General features: G+C 48.5%; 6 protein-coding genes across 9 annotated transcripts; 5 read left to right on the forward strand and 1 right to left on the reverse strand.

Moving 5' to 3' along the window:
* Window positions 1-800: 800 nt before the first annotated feature.
* FOXG_05333 (uncharacterized protein) lies at window positions 801-4,164 on the forward strand. Of its 2 annotated transcripts, XM_018383546.1 has the most exons (4): window positions 801-1,485; window positions 1,571-1,587; window positions 1,641-1,751; window positions 1,816-4,164. In XM_018383546.1, the coding sequence occupies exons 1-4, from the start codon at window positions 1,371-1,373 to the stop codon at window positions 3,664-3,666; spliced, it is 2,094 nt and encodes a 697-aa protein (XP_018240510.1). In that variant the 5' UTR covers window positions 801-1,370; the 3' UTR covers window positions 3,667-4,164. The 2 variants fall into 2 exon arrangements, with proteins under 2 accessions (XP_018240510.1, XP_018240511.1); XM_018383547.1 differs by having other exon boundaries at window positions 1,571-1,751.
* A 1,592-nt stretch (window positions 4,165-5,756) lies between these two features.
* FOXG_05334 (uncharacterized protein) lies at window positions 5,757-9,431 on the forward strand. 2 transcript variants are annotated; one of them, XM_018383548.1, is made up of 3 exons: window positions 5,757-6,322; window positions 6,378-6,862; window positions 6,913-9,431. In XM_018383548.1, exons 1-3 carry the CDS (start codon window positions 6,245-6,247, stop codon window positions 7,118-7,120), a joined length of 771 nt encoding a protein of 256 aa, XP_018240512.1. In that variant the 5' UTR covers window positions 5,757-6,244; the 3' UTR covers window positions 7,121-9,431. The 2 variants fall into 2 exon arrangements, with proteins under 2 accessions (XP_018240512.1, XP_018240513.1); XM_018383549.1 differs by having other exon boundaries at window positions 6,378-9,431.
* FOXG_05335 (imidazole glycerol phosphate synthase hisHF) lies at window positions 5,854-9,446 on the reverse strand. Its single transcript, XM_018383550.1, has 2 exons — window positions 9,091-9,446; window positions 5,854-9,036 (listed from the first exon to the last, which is right to left on the reverse strand). The coding sequence occupies exons 1-2, from the start codon at window positions 9,211-9,213 to the stop codon at window positions 7,516-7,518; spliced, it is 1,644 nt and encodes a 547-aa protein (XP_018240514.1). The 5' UTR covers window positions 9,214-9,446; the 3' UTR covers window positions 5,854-7,515.
* Window positions 9,447-9,545: 99 nt separating this feature from the next.
* FOXG_05336 (uncharacterized protein) lies at window positions 9,546-11,137 on the forward strand. The gene is made up of 2 exons (XM_018383551.1): window positions 9,546-9,879; window positions 9,942-11,137. The coding sequence occupies exons 1-2, from the start codon at window positions 9,760-9,762 to the stop codon at window positions 11,016-11,018; spliced, it is 1,197 nt and encodes a 398-aa protein (XP_018240515.1). The 5' UTR covers window positions 9,546-9,759; the 3' UTR covers window positions 11,019-11,137.
* A 1,237-nt stretch (window positions 11,138-12,374) lies between these two features.
* FOXG_05337 (uncharacterized protein) lies at window positions 12,375-15,016 on the forward strand. The gene has a single exon (XM_018383552.1). The coding sequence runs from the start codon at window positions 13,032-13,034 to the stop codon at window positions 14,529-14,531; it is 1,500 nt and encodes a 499-aa protein (XP_018240516.1). The 5' UTR covers window positions 12,375-13,031; the 3' UTR covers window positions 14,532-15,016.
* Window positions 15,017-18,417: 3,401 nt separating this feature from the next.
* On the forward strand, window positions 18,418-21,963 carry FOXG_05338 (guanine nucleotide-binding protein alpha-2 subunit). 2 transcript variants are annotated; one of them, XM_018383553.1, is made up of 5 exons: window positions 18,418-19,896; window positions 19,959-20,143; window positions 20,253-20,410; window positions 20,467-20,725; window positions 20,784-21,963. In XM_018383553.1, exons 1-5 carry the CDS (start codon window positions 19,779-19,781, stop codon window positions 21,126-21,128), a joined length of 1,065 nt encoding a protein of 354 aa, XP_018240517.1. In that variant the 5' UTR covers window positions 18,418-19,778; the 3' UTR covers window positions 21,129-21,963. The 2 variants fall into 2 exon arrangements, with proteins under 2 accessions (XP_018240517.1, XP_018240518.1); XM_018383554.1 differs by having other exon boundaries at window positions 18,418-20,143.
* The last annotated feature ends 146 nt before the right edge of the window (window positions 21,964-22,109 follow it).

Below are 22,109 nucleotides of genomic sequence, written 5' to 3' on the forward strand. Positions count from 1 at the left end.
TCCGCGACCTACATACGAGGGTCTGCAAATACATGATCAACAATGATTGGCAACTAGCCACATTTTCACATAAACTAGACATGCCATGTATTATAGTGGTATCTCCCTTCCAATTGGGGCTTCATAATGAGGTTCGGTTGTATGCTAAATAATCACCTTCCAATTCTAATATAAGATATGGAAATAGAGCAAGCACTGTCTACGTATATGCAGACATGAACATTTTCACCTTATCAGCTCAATTTTTATTTTTTTTTGGAAATACAGCAATTATGGCACTGGTTCAGAACTGCAATATAGACTTTAACTATAGCATATAACAACTGATGTCATTTGGCAATGATCATTGCAATACAGTTCGTGCCATTTCATCAACGGACAACCACCCTCTCAAAGAAACAATCACAAATCACATCTTCTCAGCCCCAATTACCCTCGAGGTTCATCACTATTAGGAATCGATATCGGTTCTTAACTCAAACCCTGTCTCACCCACGCGACCTGCCCCTGACGCCCGTCGTCGAGCCAAGCACCAAAGGCCATCAAGACTCTTCTACTGGTGGATGGACGAAGTGAGCCCATGCCTAATCCTAGTTGGGATAGACAGACGGGCCCTTAAGCAGCCAGACCTTACCTTAAGTGACTTGTGGATCTAAGCGGGCAGCGAGATGGAACTCCACTGTGGTTTAGGGGACGAGCCTACGAGGAGGAATCTCGTCAAGCTAAGCCCAAGGTCCAGGCCAAGCCAGGGGCTTTTTTTGAGTTGGTATTTGGCTGACCCTTAGTTAAAGAACTTGAGAACGAAATTTCCATCTACCTCTAGTTATGTTGACCTGCTTTTCATTTTCCCCTTTTTATTCCTGGGCTCTGAATTCATGTTCAATCTCACAGTAAATCACTGAAACGCTGAGCCAGAGTGTGGCAAGTGCTTCTTCCCGCACCTGCATCCCGCCCGTCTCAAGGCACCTACCGCTGTGACCTGAATCGCACGGCGCAACAGAAAGGAAGTACCCTTTCTTGGTCAACTTTCATCTTTTCATCTCCTTCTTTTCAATCTCATCAACGACTTGAACCGCCTCGCATCGCATTGCATCGTTTCTTCTTTGTCCCTCCTTTCGCCTGCATTGTTGGTAATTAAGTGCTTTTCTTCATCCGCGACATCTACTTGACATAATTCTTTGCTTCTTTCTGCTGCCCGTCGACAACCCCCGTCCCGGTCTCCGGCCTCCGCACTCCAGACCCCGATCACCGCACTTGTCCTGCACGAGCCCTACGAACGACTCGAGACGGTTACACTGCGAGACAGGTTCCTTTGCTACTGCACATCTTCTAGAGATCACCGAAAACTTGATCTGTTAAGACCCGCCACCATGTCGAGTATCATGAGCAAGCGCCAGCAGGCGCGGAACGAAAAGGCCCTGCAGGATCTTGTGCAGAACACCCCGGGCAATAATATGTGCGCTGACTGCCACGCGCGTAATCCAGGTATGCTCCAGATGTACAACCAAGCTCATCCTGCGCCGGGTATACGAGATGACCGGAATTTGCTAACATCAATTGTCAATATCAGCTTGGGCATCATGGAGTGTACGGCCCCCCACTACATACGGGAACTGATCCAATACTAATATGTTTGTTAGTTGGGCGTTTTCCTATGCATGAGATGTGCTGCAATTCATCGAAAGTTGGGTACTCACATCTCCAAAGTAAAGTCCTTGAGCATGGATAGTTGGACCAACGAGCAAGTTGACGTGAGCAACAACAACAACCCGGGGATCGTGCCCAAAGAAAACCAATAGCTTACACGGTCTATAGAACATGCGAAAGGTCGGAAACATCACATCCAACAACATTTATAACCCCGAGCATCGCAAACCTCCCGTCCCGGTCGACGCTGACGAAGCGGATTCTGCTATGGAACGATTCATCAGACAGAAATATATGAATAATACTGTTAGTGGAACGGGAAAGCCTAGATCTCCTCATATAGGCGAAGGGACTCCTCCACCACTGCCGCCTAAGAACTCGAAGTTCGGATTTCGATCAGCTTCATCTATTTTCCCTCTGTCGTCCAAGTCGAAGAAGGACTCCAAAACCATTACAGCTGCGCAAGGTGGACGTAGCGAGTCTCCAAGACCTCCTAATAAACCATCAAAAGTGTTCGGCGCCACCTTAGATCTTGATCAACCGGATGACATGGAGCAAAAGCTGGCTAGGCTACAAGACATGGGATTTCAGGACGCCAAACGCAATGCTCTGGTGTTGAAAGGTGTTAATGGCAACATTGAGCGAGCGATTGAGACTCTTGTGCGATTGGGTGAGGGTAGTGGCCGGCCCTCACCTCTTCCCACCCCTTCACCTCGGGAACAGACTCTGCGAACATCAAGGTCTTTGACGCCCCTGACACCGAGTTCTGGCGGGCTGGGACTCGGCGCAGGTCTCAGCGTTCCCGCCCGTTCAGCTACGGACCGTCCCACTACTCCATCAAGTGCTTCGACAAACCCGTTTGATAACTTAGGAACGGCTCAGCCCCAGACGGCCCAGTCGACGGGAAGCCTTCATAACCGGAACCCATACGGTCAGACAAACCCATTCGGCGTGCCAGCCGCTCAACAGCAACAACCGGCAGATGCGTTCAGCCAGGCATTCCAAAACATGTCTCTCTCTCCCCAACAGCCTCTGTTCCCTCACCATACTGGAGGACCAGCACCACAGCAAGCACCACAGGCGACAGGATACCAACAAGTGGCTCCATCAGCGCCAACAACCCCAAGTGGCTTCTCAACTCTGGGCTTCAGTAACAACATGACATACCCACAGCCTGTCCAAGCGCAGGCGACTGGATATAATCCCTTTCTAGCGAACACCGCAGGTGCAATACAGCAACAGCCGCAACAAGGGTCCAATCCCTTCCCTCAAGTCAACACCAACCAAGCACCTGCTGGATACAATCCGTTCGCTCGATCCCCAACTCGAATCGCATCGGCAAGCCTTGGTCAGATACCAGAGCAAACGCAGAGTTCTTTTCAAAACTCATCTGTTTATCAGGGATCTGCCGTGTATCAGAGCCCAGCTCCTTTGAGCCCCCCCGAAACAAGCACGAACCCTTTTTTTGCAAATGCTGGTCAGCCTGTGGCGCAAACAAGTCAACAGGACTTTGTGCAACAACCTGTCGTGCAACAGATGCAGAGTCAACCTCAAGCAAGCCACAACCCCTTTGCCCAGCAGCAGCCTCAAATGTACCAGCAGCAGCAGTTTTACCAACCTCAGAGACCAGATAAGGCCTCGATCATGGCTCTTTTTAATAACTACCCTCAAACGGTACAGCAACAGCCAGGTGCGGCCGCGGCTCAGCCTTCATACCAGGTTCAGCAGGCCACACAATATACCCAGCAGCCAACCATCCCAGAAAACCAGCCCCTGCAAGCTCCAATGGCACCTGTGCAGCAGCAACCAAGTGTGCCTCAGCATCTATCATCTAGCACAAACCCTTTCATGAGTGGTGCGCCTTCTTCTGGCGTCGCTGGTAACCGAAATGCTGCGACCACTTCAGACCCATTTGCTGCAAGGAGCAGAGAGAGCATGAACCTTGGCCTTGACCTTGCGTGGACAAATGGGCGACACAGCCCAGATGCATTCGCAAGCCTCAGTGCACGACATGGATGATGGTACGAGACTAGAGGCAGTATTGGAATACGATATGTTCAGGATAGTACAAATGTGACACGGGAGATGTGAAGTACACTGTATGATAGTATTAACGTTGGTTCTGGTTGATTATTGGGACTATGTTATTGCCATTTGGCTATAGTCTTTCTTTTATGTACTCCAGAGCAGGGTGGTTGATAGGGACTGGTCAGGATTGCTGGGGTATGGCAAACCGGCCTTGACCGAGCAATTGAGGGTTGAAAGACGGCATTGAGGATAACATGGCATAATGGTGCGTATAGACGGAGGGACAGACGATAATAGACTTGCTGAGGTAGTCAGCGGTGGCTCAAGCATTAAGGGAGTACGGATGCGATATTCCTCCTCCTATGGCATTGGCTGTTGCTGAGTCAACTAATTTGAGCTTTGGCATTTTTGCGAGTAAAATGGCTCTGTCGAAAATGCCGTCTCTTCATGATACTGTTCATGAGTGTCAAACTCTGTTGGACTGTCTCCACATACCATTGGTCTCGTGAGTAACATGATGCGCCCGGACAACACCAGGGATCGAATTGAGTATCTCAATTGTTGATCATGTCTCTGGCTGCGGCAGAAATGCAGCCGAACATGGATGTTTTTGGTGATGGTCTCGGTCCGGATACGTACCCGATAGAAGCAAAACGCGGGGTTGGGTAAGGCACTAGGTAGTGGCACCACCACCTTGGGAATCTAGCACATCCACCAATCAACTTACACGACAGAAGGGGGTTAATCAGGCTGCTCGGAGATGCACATGCGTAGAGTTGGCCGAGAAAGTAGGTATCTTGGAACCAGCTTCTTCATTATCAAGGGGCGAGAACGGAATCATGAATATTTAGAGACAAATTGCGCTGGGCCACAGAATCATGATCGAATTAGGTGATACGACGTGGATGTTTAGAGCAGGATAAACTGGGTTTGTGGGTAACAAAAAGCTGTAACGGGGCCATTATCATGCAAATCCGGAAGAAGTCAGCACGCAATGTGTCTGTTATTGAAAAATGTGGCACAGCGGCAGCATCCAAAACCGAATACAGTGATTGCTGTACGGTAGAATGCGAAATTGAGGCGAGTAGGTTGTTGTGTAAGCGCTTGAGGAACTCTTATTATTGTGAGATGATTGCAGAGGATTCTAGACTCTTCGGACATGAGTGGCTGACACATTCGATGATCTGTGTGGGACAGTCTTGGAAACGTTGTGTGTAACGGTGCTGTGCAACCAAGAAGAATATGTGTGGTGTCTTCCAGGTGTCAGGAACCTTGAGGCCCTTGCATCAAAGAAGTGCCATGTTGGTCCCAAATTATCTTAACACTGTCTAAGTATTATCGTCACAAATGACTCTGTTACTAGGTTTTCTGCCATCTCCTAGGTTGTCATGGTACCTAGGCATACCAACTTACCTACTATACCCATTAGCCAAGGAGATTGAGGAGTAGCTGGGATAAGCGGGAAGTCAATTCCTTACTGTGACAATCAGCATCCTGAGCTTGGAACGTTTTGACGCACTGACAAGCTCAGTTCAGTGACTGTTGTCTGGATCAGACTCGTGGCCATGGATAACTAACCCAGACTATTCTCTCTACTATTAAAAAAAAAAGCACCTTTAGGTTGCTTTACATTATCTCAGTTACAATTTACAGTTCGACAGTCACTCTGTTGTCAACTAGTGTTTATCAACCAGTAGACTGGGCCATGTGCTGTGGAGGCGTTCGCATTAGTGCGAGACAGTGCGCCAAGTCGAGACAATGCTTAGCGGAGATGATTCGTATTTTCAAAGAATGAGTTGAGAATAATGATGATGATCATTATCATGAACTTACTACCCATTTGAGTTGATTCATTTGGCAGCGAATCTATAGAGTCTAATCATGTGATACCAAATGACGATATCAACGGGCACCGCATATTATTTCTACCCATTTCTTGAGTTTGGTTGGCCTCGGCTACCTCACATCAGTGGTTGCCAAGATAAGATAGTCGCACTGTACTTGGCCATGAGGTGTTATGTTACCCCGGCTGCAATTGTGGCAATCCCTTCCTCCACTGTGGACTGTGGACTGCCTGAGGTGTGCACAAAATTCCAGAGCCTCAGGTGAGGGGTCCACCCCAAACGCACTGTTCCCTCCGCCCCGAGCGCCCCGAAGTCACCAAATTCCTGGGTTCCTCTACTTCCTCGTTCTTACTTAACCTCACCGCTGCCCAAACACCAGAGATCTTAGGCTTACATCTAACACACAACGCATCCAAGACACATTCTCCACGAATTACTCAAAACACCGTCGCAAACATCTTCGCACGTCTCCACAACTTACTCCTCCACATTCGCCTCGAAACAAACAACACACGAATTCTTTAAAAGGATTTCTAACCCGCTGGTCTGAAGAGCCATCTCACCACACGCTATCAATCAACTTCTGCCGATCAACACCCTCGACCCTTACCGAACTATATCAACTCTAGTCGATAACCCGGAATCATCATCAGAAATGGCGCCAATGAATAATCAGAATTTGAATTACAGTAGTAATTACGGCGAGGCCGCTGCCCAGAAGGTCAATGTCCTTGCCTCTTGCTACCTCGTCGACTCTGCTGCCAACCTCAAGGGCCTCCACTACTGCACTACCGGGGTTGCAGGTATGTTCTCTCCTTTCAACACCAAGTCCTTATCATAGTACTAACTCTACTACAGGGGCCGAGTGGTATTCCTGAGGTCCCTTCCTCAGGACTACCCTCCCCTCCAACAAGCCCCCCCCTCGCCGCACTAACCTCGTCTAACGAGCTCGCCCTTCTGCCCAAGAGCAAGAAGCGCGAGATCCCAGGCCGGCGCCTGGGTCGACGAGGGGGGGCAGCACTTTCGATCAGGGAAGAATGTGAGAGATTCTTTTGCGAGTCCATGAAGACGACTTTCCACGGTGAGAGGAATTCGTCCATGAATGGCTCCGGCCTGTCTGGTGCTTTTTTACCAACGCCGCCGTCCGATGACCGGCTCCCCGAACACTTCAAGCCTGTTTCTGATGACAAGCTACCTGCCTACAATATTACCGCTTGGCTGGAGATGTGGGACTATGCCGGCGGAGCGAGCTTCCGTGCCTTTGTTGCTGATGACGGAGAGGAGAAATCTCTCTTTGTTTTCTTTGATATCGAAGGCGTACTTGGCCGAGACCTGAAAAAGGCGTAAGTAACACTGTTTCAAAATCTTTGTCCAAATGCTAAATGCTTGGTAGTCTGATGGCACTTATCGAACTGGCCGACGGTCCTCTGGACTGTGCCCATATTGTCACTTGCATAGATAGACGCATCCCTGCGGACGACGTCCACTCTTTGACAAAGAGTCTACAGTGGGTTGGCTTCGACATGGTTACTCTAGACCACTGGGCTCATGGTCTTGATGTCACGAGCAAGAAGTGGATGTTGATGGGTATGGAGCTATAGGCATCAGCGCTTTCCTGTCTTTTATGGAGTTAGGGAGCGGATATATTTCCTTAGTTTCCGCTGTGTCATGTTTCGTTCGTTGGTGTTTTCCAAAATTTCGTCTGGAGGCTTGCTCGGCGATTTGCTATGCTATTCTTGGAGAGATCTGGTAGCATCGGGCGTTTAGTCGCAGGAAAAGTTCGACGGCCCCAAGGCTTTTGGCGCATCTCTCATTTTCTTTCGACTTTAAGGGTGTAGGAGCTTAAAGGTATTTGTGTCATTCTGTATCTTTCGCGGTGATGACTTTCAATGTAGTACAAACCTGCTAGGTAGTTGAGATAATACTAAAACCATTGTGTGCAAGTCAAAAAGTGTCTATTATTTGTTGTTTTGTTCTATCATTGATGGTTCTAAAATCATTCCTCAAATTGTCTAACTTTGAGACCCTTTTCCTTCAAGTAGTCCTTTACCTGTTTAACGGTGTACTCGCCGCGGTGGAACATACCGGCACCCAAAGCAGCGTCCGTAGTAGTCTTCTCAAAGACTTCCTCGAAATGAGCCGGGTTACCAGCACCGCTTGAGGCAATGACGGGGATCTTGATAGCTCCCTTCACCTGGTTGATGAGCTCATGGTCAAACCCACTATTGGTACCGTCCTTGTCAATGCAGTTAAGAAGAATCTCTCCGGCTCCCATTGCTTCAACGGCTTGGGCAAGCTCGACAACATCCATGTCACGAGTCTCACGACCACCCTTGATTGTGCAAGCGTACCAACAGTATTCCTCGCCCTTAGGACCAGGGAACTGTGTCTTTATGATGTTGTGACGGGTGGCATCAGGCTTGGGAACATAGACACGCTTGGGATCAACGCTCACAACGACGGCTTGGTTGCCATAGGCGCGCGAGATCTGCTCAATGGCAGTATTGCCGAAGAGCTTGCGGCCTATAGAGTAGTACTCCTCAGCAGCAAGAACGGCATCGGAACCGATTGAGACCTTGTCAGCGCCAGACTTGAAATACATGCTAGCGATCTCAAGCGCCGACACCTTTGTGCCGTCAGTATCCATGGTGTCACGAATACCACCGCCGATAGTCAAGGGCACAAAGACGGTGCGAGACGTTTGACGAAGAATCTCGAGCATAGGGAGATCGGCAACAGGGCAATCTCGGAAAGAAGTGATGTTAAGGAAAGTCACTTCGTCGGCGCCGGATTCGTAGTATTTCTTAGCCATCTCGACAGGCTTGCCGAGGTTTCGCACGTTGCGATCATCACCCTTCTCGCGAACATCGTACTGATCACCCTTTGTAACAACCAAGTCACCCTGGTCATTTGTCCTCACATCTAGGCAGGCTATGACTCGCCGTGTTAAGCTGTCCTCGAACTTGATCGGGGCATTGGCGACAGCCTCATCAACCACGGTACCAAGATTCTTCGCGCCTTCACCTGTGAGGAAAGCCCTGATGGTTTTTAAACCTGCAGTACCAGACTTTTCGGGGTGAAATTGGGTTGCAAAAATGTTTCCCTTCGCAATGGCGCCTACGAAAGTCTCGGTGCCATAGGTTCCAGTAGCGACAGTCCATCCCTGGGACTCAAGCTCGCCCGGCTTGTAGGGGCATTTGTAAGAGTGAACATAGTAGTACTTCGAGTCTGGTTGAAGATCGTACATGGCTCGTCCAGCTGTGAAAGCATTGTTCCACCCGATGTGGGGGACGGATTTACTTGAGTCTTCGAAACGGTCCAAGGAAACTGGAACGACTCCGAGGCCGGGGACATCGGGGTCCTCTACAGAACCCTCGAATAGGGCTTGTAAGCCGACACATACAGCGAAGAATGGCTTTCCATCAGCAATGTGCTTTCGAACTGGCTCAAGATAGCCAGCTTGGGACAGTTGGGATAGACAATGACCAAAGTGGCCGACACCGGGGAGGATGAGTTTCTAAAAACGCATCAGTCATGGTGGACAAGAAATTGAATGGAAGTATCGCCAAACCTCTGCCTTTGGAACGTCCTCCGGCGATCTGACCCATTCTACTTCGTAGCCAGACTTCTCAATGGCATTTACCAGGCTCCTGATGTTGCCGGCGACATAGTCCAAGAGATGAACAGTGGGCATTGTACCCTAGATATGATGGTAAATATATAAAGAAGATAGAAGGTATAAGGACCAGATGTTGCTTTGGAAAGGTGAATGGTGACTGATATAGCACGATGTACGACCGGACAATTGTAGCGGTAGCTGACTCTATATCAAGTCCAGGGGTGTTTGAAGTCGTCAAGATAAGTGTGACTGTTCAAACCCCATGAGACTCATTGAAATGTTATAACAGCGACAGCGGGGCAATCGCGAGTCACAGAAACTGCCCCGCCTGATCCCTGTAATTCTGGACTTTTCAGAAAGTGCCGCCTTTGACCGACTTCCAGACCCTGGACATCTCCCAATTGGCAAGTACCTTTACCACAAGCTAAAGTTTGTGACTGCATGTTTACAGTTTGTCAACAAAGCTATATGGCTTTTTGAACTTATCTCCTCTGGCTTATGTTTTCTTCTTCTTTCTCTATGAACACGACCAAGTTATGAGTACAGCATTATAATTCTATTTGTTCTCATTCTCTTTCTTAAGCATCTAGTAGCTGTCCCTGCCCATTCTCTGAGCATACTATGGCTTCGTTGGACGAGGCGAGATTGGCAGATAAGGCAGCAATTGTCAACATTGAGGAACAGCTTGGAAGGGACGAACAAGAAGAGTGGGAGTACGAATACTCGACCACCGAAACAGAGGTACTGTTACACCTTGGTCTCAAGATGCCTATCATGCGCAACCAGCTAACTTCTTGCCAAAGACATACTATTTGACTGTCGATCTTTCATTTCCAGAATTCAAGGACCGACAGCCAAGAGCGCCTCACCACAGCCGCGGCGGGTATTACAAAACCTGGCTCGATCACAATCCTAGTTTGAGAGGTGTTCATGCTGGGGATGATAATGATGACGATAACGACAATGAGCCACTCCCAGAACGAGAGGCTGATGACGATGAACCTGAAATCGATCCGGCACTAAGCAACGACAAAGATAAAGGCAAAGAAGTCGACAGAGGTGAGCCAGAGGACGACACAAGAGACGATGTGGATAAAACACGCGGTGAGAATGAAAATATCCAGATTCTCGAGCTACATTCAGAAAAGCCGGTCATATCATACAAAGGGCGCACATTCGAGGGATCGTGGGCGGAAGTCATTGGCACCGAAGCTATCTTTGCGACACGCGACAGCGATCGCCCCCTCCCCGCTCTGCGCCATCTAGATGGAAATATTGATTTTCTCGGCGCATGTGCGTCGAGAATCGCCACCAAAGAGACTGTGGTCAAGCCAAAAATTATTAGAGAGGATCCATTGGCCGCTATCAGGGAGGAATGGAACATTCGAATTCCTGTTGGAAAAGACAGGTCAGGAGAAAGAGCTGAACAGACACGGTTTCTAGAAAACTTGATGGCGATCAAGAAGAGGAACAAGGAGAAGGATCAGGTCACCGTATGGGCTAAAGACGGCGAGGGTCAGGACTTCAAAGACAATCGAGACCCTGACTATAAACCTAGGCGAAGAAGAAGATTGCTCAATGAGGATGGAGAGGAAGTCATTCCAAAACGCGAGAGACGACGTGCAAGTGGGCGTAGAGGCGGCCGTCCCAGACTTCGACCCGGGGTTATTCGTGGACGAGGTTCAACGGCCCCAACTCCATCGGCAACTAGAGATCTGGAAAGTACTGTACATGAAGGGAATATGTCAACTCCTACTCCAAGCAGATGGAATGAACTGTATGGAAGAGCGGATGAATACATGGACCATTCTGACGACGAGGATGACACGGATGAAGGAGATGAAGAAGAAGAGGATGAGGACATGGCAATGGCAGATTGAATGACGGCAATAGTTGAACTCCAGAAGATGGAATATCTAGTTGACATTTAGCGCATAAGATTATGATACCCGTGGTGAATTGTCGCCAAGAAATAATAATAAAACTTCATATACCCTACACTTCTGTTTTACGTGTTGAGCAGGTTGTGAGCATACACATGGCGAAGCTACAAGGCTAACGTGTGGCACACTTGAAGACCGCACGAGGTTTGCGATCAAGTTGTCATTGGTTAATGGGTCTTGGAGTCAGCCTTATGCACATGGCGGAAACTCCGAATACGGTGGTCCATCGTACAAAGTTCCTAGAATTATGTGGTGTTGATAGATTTGGTGATTTGTTGGGTAACTAGAGATCTTTCGTTAAGCGGGATTTCTCGATCAAGTCATTCATCGATTCCACGATCTATCCAGGGTGAGAACTTAACACAGCAAAGTCCGCGTATATGATACTGCCAGCTGCGTTATGCAAGAACACATTTGAAAGTTCGGAGTCTCCTTTGTAAGATCAAGGCTATTTGAGGGCATATGAAACTGTCACAGTCCATAACACAACACTCGTGCCGTGACCTTGTGAATTGACGAGTGATCATGAGTCTACCCCCAGTGTCTTCGATTTTCGCATCTGCTGCTCCAAATCCGACACAAGTCATTCACCTGCAGCTGGAGGGACTTCATTGAAGTACTGTGACTCGTAGGCACAAGAGTGATCGTGTCACCCAGCACCAGTTCCCCCACATGTCTCGCACGTTTATATATTCTTTGCCGCAGATGCACATCTGTTGGGGAATGTTTAATCTGACGGTGAACAAGATCCTGTTATCTTTCTTAACTATAGATCATGGGAACGACAGTTGAGGGTGTCGTACTCGGGACTGTAGGTAAGTAAGTACACCCAGCACACCCTGGTCACTCTGGCTGAATTCCCAGTCTTTCGGTCAACAAGTGGTAGATACTTTATGCTGAATGGGAAATAGGGCGGGTTTGAATGTATCCGTTACACGATCTTTGATCCAGTCGGCCCATTCCAGAACTGCAAACCGGGGTTGCAGATGGATCTTGGAGGCTCAGAAAGGGCCCAGCAAGAGGGGAATCCTGTCCATGTTGCGCAAAAAGAGGGGTGCTTGCGCTAAAACACGATCAAGGAACAGTCTGGGCAGGGCTGTGATGTCGTTTCTTATTTGCTGCAGCGGATCAGGTCAGTACCTAAGGTACCCGAGTCTTGAACTGTACAGAAAGAATGTAACGCAGGCGTGAAACGTTGGTGAAGAGAGTTTGCGAACAAAATCTAAATTTGTCGTATCCTTCTCACTATAATAATTACGCGTCGGCAGTTCTGTAGTAGACACTTCCACTTGAGGCTGAGCAAGAAATCTCGGTACAGAACATCCATAAATGGACATATCCGCTTTGCTTCTACCCCAGACTTGACGTATTCGTACTCATCATCCAAGCCCAAACCCCATACCTTAACCAGACATCTATCGTCAGATACGCCAGAAAAAGAATGCTATCAAGTACACTCTTGCAAGTCTGCAAATGCAAACCGTGTACCTACTGCAGCTCCATTTCCTAAAGTGTAAAAGTATCTGTACCTGCATCCCCACCACCCTCCACCGGTTACGTCTCACCAACACTCCGCCAATCGATACCCTTGCCCTGCCATCAAATACGCAGCGACCAAAAAGTATCCCGTTCTAGACTATGGCGCGCGCTTCTTTTCTTCTGTCGACTTAGCGGTAGGTTTTGTCTCCCTTCCCTCTATTCTACTCTTTGTCCATCCTTTACCCTAGCCTGGCCTTACTCCTCCTCCCAACGACATGCCGCGAGCGGTGTCGTACTTCTCTCGTTCGTTCGTGATGCTCATATAGCCGGCCTATCCTGTCTCATTCTTCTTCCCGGCCTCACTTCGATACTCCCCCGGCTTGTCGTAGGTCTTCGAAATCGAGTCTCTTCAACTTCAATTGCTGCGCAAACTACGTCCATGGGCCCTTGCAGTTCTTTATCGCTACAGCCATGATTTGGTTACGCCGCTTCACCATATTACTCTCTTTCATGCTGCTTATCTCCTTTGGCGCATGGCTGCTTCCCCGTATACTAGACCCAACGACGAAAGGCCCCGAGAGGCGCGCCAGAGATCGACGATGGGTGAACAGCAGCCCGTACTTTCTGGATCGTCAGGCCTGTCGCTGGATTAGTCTGTGCGGACTACATCACTTGCGCAGTGATCCTGCCTCTCGTGGGAATAATGAGGACGAAGAACCAGAATGGGGAGAGCTCAAGCGCCGCTCTCTTGCTTGGGAGCCTGATGAGATTCCCCGTCAGAATCACAAGAGAGATATCAATCAACGACGCAGGATCCTTCGCGATATCCCCGACTATGTTACAAAGCATGCGCCGTTAGTTCACCTCTACTCTGGGGAAGAGTTTTGGCCCTCGGATATTCGTCAGCACGTAGAACATATGACTGCCTACGCCGATGACGAGCCTATTAACTCGACTGAGAAGTGGACTCTTCATAACTTGCACGAGCTGAATAAGTATTCTGGCAAGATCACTCTCCGAAGTGATGACGATGTCGAGTCTCGTCCCAATTGGCTGCACAGCCATTATAACGTTCCCAAACCGTTTCCTGACGACAAAGACGATGACCAAAACCGCGATATACCGGTAGGAAACCCCGGAGGAGAACCCGAAGCCCGGGAGCCCAGCACCTGGTATGATGTCGACAAAACACGGCCTGTCCATAAGATTTCTGACCCTAGAAATCGCAAACTTCAGAATCGCCGCCGTTCGGAGTCCAACAGTCACAAACCGGAGGCCAATGGCTACTCAGCAGCTCCCGCAGTGCTTGTTGTGGTTGATAAGGGGTCAGGCATTGTTGACGCCTTCTGGTTCTTCTTCTACTCCTACAACCTCGGTCAAACTGTCATGAACATCCGGTTTGGTAACCATGTGGGTGACTGGGAGCACTGCATGATCCGTTTCGAGCACGGCATTCCCCGTGGTGTCTTTTTCTCAGAGCATGAGGGTGGGCAGGCGTACGCATTCGAAGCTGTCGAAAAGCGTGGTGACAGACCCGTCATCTATTCAGCTGTGGGCTCCCACGCAATGTACGCGCTACCAGGAAACCATGCTTACATCCTGCCATTCAAGCTTCTCAAGGATGTCACGGATAAGGGACCGCTCTGGGACCCCTGTCTTAACAATTACGCATACCATTACGACTATACGAAAGAGGACAATCATGACCTGGACGAACAACACGAACCTCTGAGTCTTGTTCCCGCGGCATCGAATCCTCATGCACCGACATCTTGGTTCCATTATCAAGGGCATTGGGGTGACGAAGTCTACTCTCTTGCTGACGCCCGTCAGTGGCGTTTCTTCGGTCAGTATCACTACGTCACTGGCCCAGATGGACCCAGGTTCAAAACTCTCAATCGTACAAAAATGTGTCAAAAACAGAATTGTAAAATTCTCTACAACCTAGATCCGAAGAACACATGGTACTAGATGGGGATGTTCGTCAGTCGATTCTGTGTTGCACTACGTGCAACTGGTACAAGTGCCACACCTATATTATATCCTTGATTTCTTCAAGTTGAACCGGAGTTTGACGTAGCCAACCTATGTGGCGGATCCAAAAGAATTAGTACGTACGTAGATGCATGCTTATCCGGCAGTGGGTGAACCCGAGGGTCTTAGCTGGGAGGACCGGATTGTTCGGCATTTGTTAGATGGGATACGGCGTTACGTCAGGGGTTTCTCTTGGGATAGATTCTTTTCTTCGTGCCTGGTTCGTGAAGAAGCAAACTGGCGGCCTACAACGTACACACTGTTATGTTGGATGGGATGATTATGGGATTTGATACCCAGATACCGCTTTTGTTAGATGCCCCAACTTAGATATGTCGAAATTTTCCTTTTATGGTTATGAAGTATAGAATTTAAGTTATTAACTCAGCCCCTGTATGGTACCAAGAATGGTCGATGCCAGCGTGTGAAAAGTGTCACATTCGTCGAGGATGTGGACATGTTGCACTCCTCGATGACCGATAAATGTCATACTACAGACAGAGTCCGACAAAAGCTAGTATAGCAGCTTCAGTAAGCGGTGGTGTACGTAGGATATTGAATCTATCCGATACTTGTGTAAACTTCAAATTGTTTGAATTGCTGCAGTCGGCATACTCAAGCTGTGTCAGCCATTTTAACGCATAAACTATGATGAGACGTTTCGCCTGCTGGCCTCTCAACTATAAGCCATGATGTTAATAACACAGTTTCTGTTTCACTTGTACATGCGTTACAACTATGATAGCTGCAGAAGAATCCTAGAAAGGCATACATTTGCGCAAGTGGTCCCTGAACTCAGTGTTTAGATGAACCTGGCCTTCTCCTCGTCGCCTAGAACTTGACTCGGTTCTTCTTACTTCTGAAGGTGAAGCATGAGTCCAAGGTCCTCACCATACATGATAGTCGTCCACTCTTAGGTGGAGATGAGTTTAATGCACATGCCAGAGCGGTCAAGGTGATGACCAGCACGGGAGTTTCCTGGAGGTTCCACTCAACAAAGCCTCTGTTTGTATTCAGCAATCATCTCTCGTGGGTGGCCAACACACAGCACCTTAGAGATCCTTGTCAGTGCAGTAGAGTATTGTATCGGTCATGGTGTGGCATTCGACTTGAGCAACCCATGGTAAGTACGACAGCAATATCATTGTCTGATGCCTCGTTGTGATCGAGGGCCACAACTACCAAACGGGCCTGATAAAGTGCCCATAGATCTTGATCATAGTCATCTATTGCACGGCGTATGTGTCCTAACTCGGTAACACAGATACAGCTTCGGCCTGGTTTCAGGCGGTCTCTGAGAAGGCCGATGTCAGGACTTTTACACACGATTTTTGTGAGTTCATAACTGCGATAGGTGGATGTAAGCTGTCATGAGTTGGCCAGTGGCTTGTGTCCAGGAAAGTCTGATCCTGTCGAGGGGAAGGTCTCGAATGGATGTGGCTACAGACTCGACAAGATCGTGAGACTGTCATGAATCCGATGGCGTTGGATTATTTCTTGAAACCCACTACAGGAACTATATCAGCCTAATGATGAATATTCGTAGGACAGCAAAAGCTACAGAGCGGTTCCCAGCGTGAACTGACCGATAAGGACATTAGTTTTGCGATACCGTTGTGTATGTCATGCCTATATTTACGGTTTGTATGTAATCATCTACAGTTGTTAAAGGTGCCTGTACCCCGGTAAGGCATGGTATCGTCATCACAGAGCGTCAACGTCCTGCTAAGGGCAGTGGGAGAAAATGTCACTCTAGTGATACACAAACTCTAAATGTGATGGTGTTACGGTAAAAATAAGGTTATGCAGGACGACTGGATACGATCTAACTAGCTCGGTCGTGCTATCATTTAACGGTGCATATAGATAATCGAGATAGCTAGAGTATTAAGCTTTCCTTTATTCGTATGAGATCTCGCTTGAGTATATTAACCGTAGAGTTATGTAGATCAAAGATGGGCCACTGGCACGGTGTTGACGGATTCTTGACAGTCAATGAATAACAAAACAAGTTGGCGTTTCTGTTTGGTGTCTGGTATTGTGTTGTGTTGAAAGAATGAGGCCAATGCCGCCGTTATGTCTACCTCTCGGAAGCTCCGTATCCGAGAACGATCCTTGTTGTCCCCTTCTCCTTACTGATTGCTCAAACGGGACATGTCAAAAGAGCTAGACCAGAGCGGCTGCGTTGCCCCTGTTTTCCTGCCATCCTTCAGTATCGATCAATGAAACGCAATCAGACGACGCTGATCTTCGTCGGGAATGGGATGCTCCTATGTAACGTGGCCAAAGCTTTTGCAAGGCCAAGAGTTGTCCTTTTAGGTTGCCCGAGGTCAAGGAGTTTCACTCAAGCACACGGCAGTGGATTCAGCGTGAGAGCATCTATTCCTCTTTAGATGCCGTTTCCGAATTCTTGTTTTAGCGCTGATGTTTGATGCTGTTGGTTGCACCTGATCGTCTATCGACCTACATATATTCTCGAGCGGTTGGATGTGGTTGAGGTGATATGTCGTTATGGCCTCCTCAGTCGGGCTCAATATTGAGGACGTAGGTTCTCGGGAGGGTTGACTAGTCACAAGCTACAGTATGCAGATACATTGCTTATTCTGTGTGCCCAGAGTTTAGTTTTGCTCTTTACGTTGAGGCTTGCGAGAACAATACAGAGGCTGAAATGGATCAACTAGCTATCGGTTGTATTAACCCTACAAGACGAACCGCTACTAAAGTGATATGTGCATCATATGTTTTGGTGTCGCTTGGGCAGAAGAATTCCCCTATTATTTGATGGGGAACGGGAAAAGCGAATAGTCCCTGCAACCGTCGACGGAGATGAGTGGAGGCGCAGCTAGCGAAAGGAACTGAACCTGGCTTCTCGCAACAGGAACTCGAACTCCTGCAAGCTGAGCAAGGGTCAGGGTTGTATGTTATTCTTTGCCGTGGAAGCCAATGAGAAGAGGGTATCGTGGTGAGCTGAGAAAGTGTGCTCCATCAGAGCCCAAGTTGTCTCTCTTCTCAATCGAAGCTCATAATCGAGCTCAAGCTCAAACCACAAAGGGCAGATGGGTGATAATTAGTGTCTCCGGGTGTTTCTCCCTGATGCAGTAGCGCCTATAAGGGTCAAAATTCTTCAACACAGGCGACGGATCGAGCCAAGCAGTGGACATGGTGGTCTTGTTGAATACTGTTGACAGGGGTCCACCATTGCCGCAACCACCAGAGAACTATCCAAGTCAAGTTAGTGCCGATGTTTCGAAGAACAAACCGGAAATTTTCAGGCGGGAGGGACGGTATTTGTTCTTGGTACGGCTCTGAAGTTTTTCGTATGAGAGACTTTGATGAGAGTCAGGCAAGCCAGAGGCCATGAAAGGGGTTGAATCATTAATTATCGGTAACCCGACTTTGTCGTCCTTGGTCATCTTTGGAAGCAAGCTGCAGGGCACGTCAAGGGAACGGTCGGTGCATCGAGAGAGAGTCATGTCGATCATGGCTGATGGGCGTTTTTAGGGCTTGAGTCAGTGTCAGTGGCGGCCATCAGTCGCTGAGCTATGTATCAAGAGTGTCTAGAACAGCCTGACTTTAAACAAGAACCACATGGTAAGTTTAAGCACGGTCTTCTAAGCATATAAATCCACAGCAAGAAGTAAGACACAGACCAGAACATGAAGCAATTCTTTGGATAATCGTGAGCTTCATGTTCAGCTTTGACCTTGAAGCGGCAGCACCGGCATGGCATTGCATGTCACGGCACCCACCCACCCACACCTCGTGGTGGATGGGGTTCATTATGAGAAGCGACAAGCGACGCATCATCTGTTGCTTCTGGTTCGCGGGGGGTTGAATTGGATTGTTTACACTGGAGAGGTGCACAGGTACCTAAGGTAGACAGACTACAGTACCTACTTATCTAGTCTACTGTGGTCAAGTGGAGGTTTCTAGCCTGCGGGATGTCTCCCAGAGTCGTATCGCAGCTGGAGATTGAGGCAAAAGAAAGAGAAAGAAAAGACGAAGAAAGAAAAAAAGAGGATCACATCAACATTTCACAATCGGCTTTTCAACATCTCAACCACCAAAAACGATGTGGTGTTTCAAGGGGCTTTTGGGCGACCTAGTCCAGTGCCGGGAACGGGGATGAACCTGGGAACGACAAGGCTAGGAGCTGCTACCTGCGACGTACCATTTTGGTATATTTCTGGGACTGTTTTGGTCTTCTCTTGAACATTCAATACCTCGAGGGAACCCAAGAAGCTATCGCCGGGAACGGCATCGTTTAGAAGCACAGATTCTATTGGTGCACCAGCTTCCCTCCGCCGCCCAGCATCCACTCTCACGCCAGGCGCCCCATTTCCAGTCCAGGTGCTGGGGCTAGGCTCCCGGCCACTAAAATATGGAGCTGACCTGGCTGTAAGTCCAAGTACAGCTCGCTAGCACATAATAAAAAGTTGGGTATCGAGACCCTGCACTTTGCGACGAGGAACTAACAGACGGGAACCCCAGGGAGCTGTTCCTGCTGTGCCGTTCCATTCAGTGCCCCAAAGGCTCATCCCGTCATAAATCGTACAGTGACCTCAGGTTCCATTAAGTTAGCCCTCTTTTTCTTTCGCCCATGCCCATGTCCGCCCATGTTGCGCCTGTCATGGATGTTGTTGTTAATTAATAAATGACCCGTCTCTTCTCTTCTTCCCTGTCTCAGAAATACTCTCTGGCTTGGCTTGGTTGGTCCGCTCTATCTATACAGTCCTTTCGCCTATCCAGCTCTATCGACTCTTTCCCCCTCCACACCCAACATACGCAACTTAAATCGAGGCACTTCTCTTGAGGCAACGGGAAACGGATTGCTCTCCTATCGAGACACTTGGTTTTACCACTTACGCCGATACCGTCGAGGCTTCTTCACTCGCACCACCCGGACCGATTCTCCTATCGAATACATAGCTCAAACCCCGAGTTTCCGGCTGTTTTCGCGACCTCGTCTGGCGACTCGCCTCATGCTCTTGTAACAGCATTGACCTTGACCGATCCTTAAATCTCTCACTTCGGGCTTCTGTTTGATCTGTCTCACTCACTCGCTTGCGATAACCGAAACGACTTTCCGACTCCATCGAGAGACGGCATCCATTTTCGACTGTCTTGCATCTCTACTCCCAGTCAACCTCACCCTACGCCACAATTCCACCTCAAACCCCCATAATGTGCTTTGGAAGTCGGGATAAGGGCGATCGCGGTCTTGCGCGATCTCGTGATATCGACAAGCAGCTTCGCCAGGATGAGAAGAAGCTATCCAAGGAGGTCAAGCTCCTCTTGCTAGGTAGGAATGGTCTGGCCGCGCTTTCGCACAAATGAGACTGACACGCCATGCGCGTCCAACAGGTGCTGGAGAATCTGGAAAGTCAACTGTCCTCAAGCAGATGAAGCTTATTTACTCTCAAGGCTTCAGCAAAAATGAGAAGCTGGAATGGAAGCCCGTCATCTTTAGCAACATTGTTCAGTCTTTCAAAGTTATTGCCGAAGCAATGAATGAGCACGATCTCCAATTCGACAACCCCGACAACGAGGTAAGTCAAGCTCTTCTTCCCCACTATGACTGCCGAAGCCACTATTCCGACGAGAATTTTGAGTGAGGCGGTTGAGTGAGACATCCCCAATTACTAACAGAAGCTACAGAAACATATGGCCCACATCCTTGTCGACCACGAAATTAGCCCTCACGACCCTATGCCTGCTGACTATCTTGAGCCCATCAAAGCCCTGTGGGTCGACAATGGTGTTCGAGCGGCCATTGGGATGGGCAACGAATATGCGTTACATGACAACCTAACCTAGTACGTATTGTATCATGGCGTGGCATGAAAATTCTTGGCGCTAACATATTCCAAAGTTTCATTGAGGACATCGATAGACTCTGGGGAGAGGACTATGTCCCCGATGATCAAGATCTTCTTCGATCGCGATTGCGAACTACTGGTATCACAGAGACCATCTTCGACCTCGGCCAACTGACCTACCGAATGTTTGATGTTGGTGGCCAGCGTTCAGAACGAAAGAAGTGGATTCACTGCTTCGAGAATGTCAACTGCCTATTGTTCTTGGTCGCAATTAGCGGTTATGATCAGTGCTTGGTTGAGGACAAGGATGGGGTCAGTAACGAATGAAACCAGACAGGAAGCTACGAATACCCTGCTAACAGTGACACAGAACCAAATGAATGAGGCGCTCATGCTTTGGGAGTCGATTGCCAACTCCCATTGGTTTGCCAGATCAGCGCTGATCCTCTTCCTGAATAAGATGGATCTGTTCAAGGAGAAGCTCCCCAAGAGCCCTATTACGAATCACGGGTTCACCGATTACCACGGACCTAAGGACGATTATAAGGCGGCGAGCAAGTACTTCCTGGACAAGTTCAAGGCTTTGAACCGAAACACCGAGAAGGAGATTTATGGCCATTTCACCAATGCTACCGATACGAACCTGCTCAAAATCACTATGGCCTCAGTCCAGGACATGATCATCCAACGCAACCTCAAACAGCTCATTCTCTAATCCAGCATATTCTCGACTCGGAACTTGTTATACGGAGACACCCGACATTTATCAAGATATTCACGACTATAAAATGGGGGTCGGATATTCCCCGGGTGATAACTCGGCCTCAGCATCATGTCTTCATATGTCATGATCTGGTGAAGATATATCAGTGCTGTCGATCAGGACTGCATTGCTTCCTTCTTCTGGATTGTACTTTTTTTTTTTTTTTTTTTTTTTTTTTTTTTTTTTTTAAACCTCATTACCGACTCGGGCCAGTCGAACCAGCGACATGTTTACATGCGCTCTATATGTCCCTCTATGCTAATTCACCCAGTTGTCGGAGTCGCAGGGACCCCTCTCACACGGATGCAACCCAACACTTGATTGCCTCCCATGGTAATACTGGCAACATGGTCTGAAGACTTGCCCGGGCCGCAGTGCATAAGTCAAAGCAGTCAGAGACGGGTCATGACTCGCCAAGGCAAAGTCACCAGGTGCATCAGGGCATCAGTGGAATGATAGCGGAACGACCATTTTGGCCGAGTTGTGTTTTTTGTGCATTGCATTGCATGATACCTAAGGCGTACCAGTGGATTCATTTCGGTGTGTCTGTTTTTTTCAAAATCGATTGTTCTAAAAGCAGCAGAGCGGCGGGCTAGCCATCCCTTATTTCTTTTAGTGCTGTTAATGAGGCGTATGATATAAACAACGAGGGGATTGATCGGTTGATTGATTACGTATGTATAGATTAGAGTAACATAACATAACATAACATAACATAACATAACATAACTTGATACTCAGGTTTAGATCCTTGGCATCAAGTCACTCGTTGTTGGCGTATTCACACCGTGACGCGAATCTCTCGCCCTGGATCTGCTGAAGAAACATCCATGCGCTATGGCTTTGGCCTGGACCTAAATCTTGACAGCAGCTGTTGTATATCCGCGGCCACATGGCTGCTCAGACCATGTGTTGTGAGGTGCTCGCTAACAA

Source organism: Fusarium oxysporum, chromosome 7, assembly GCF_000149955.1.
Source record: "Fusarium oxysporum f. sp. lycopersici 4287 chromosome 7, whole genome shotgun sequence".
NCBI lineage: Eukaryota > Fungi > Ascomycota > Sordariomycetes > Hypocreales > Nectriaceae > Fusarium > Fusarium oxysporum.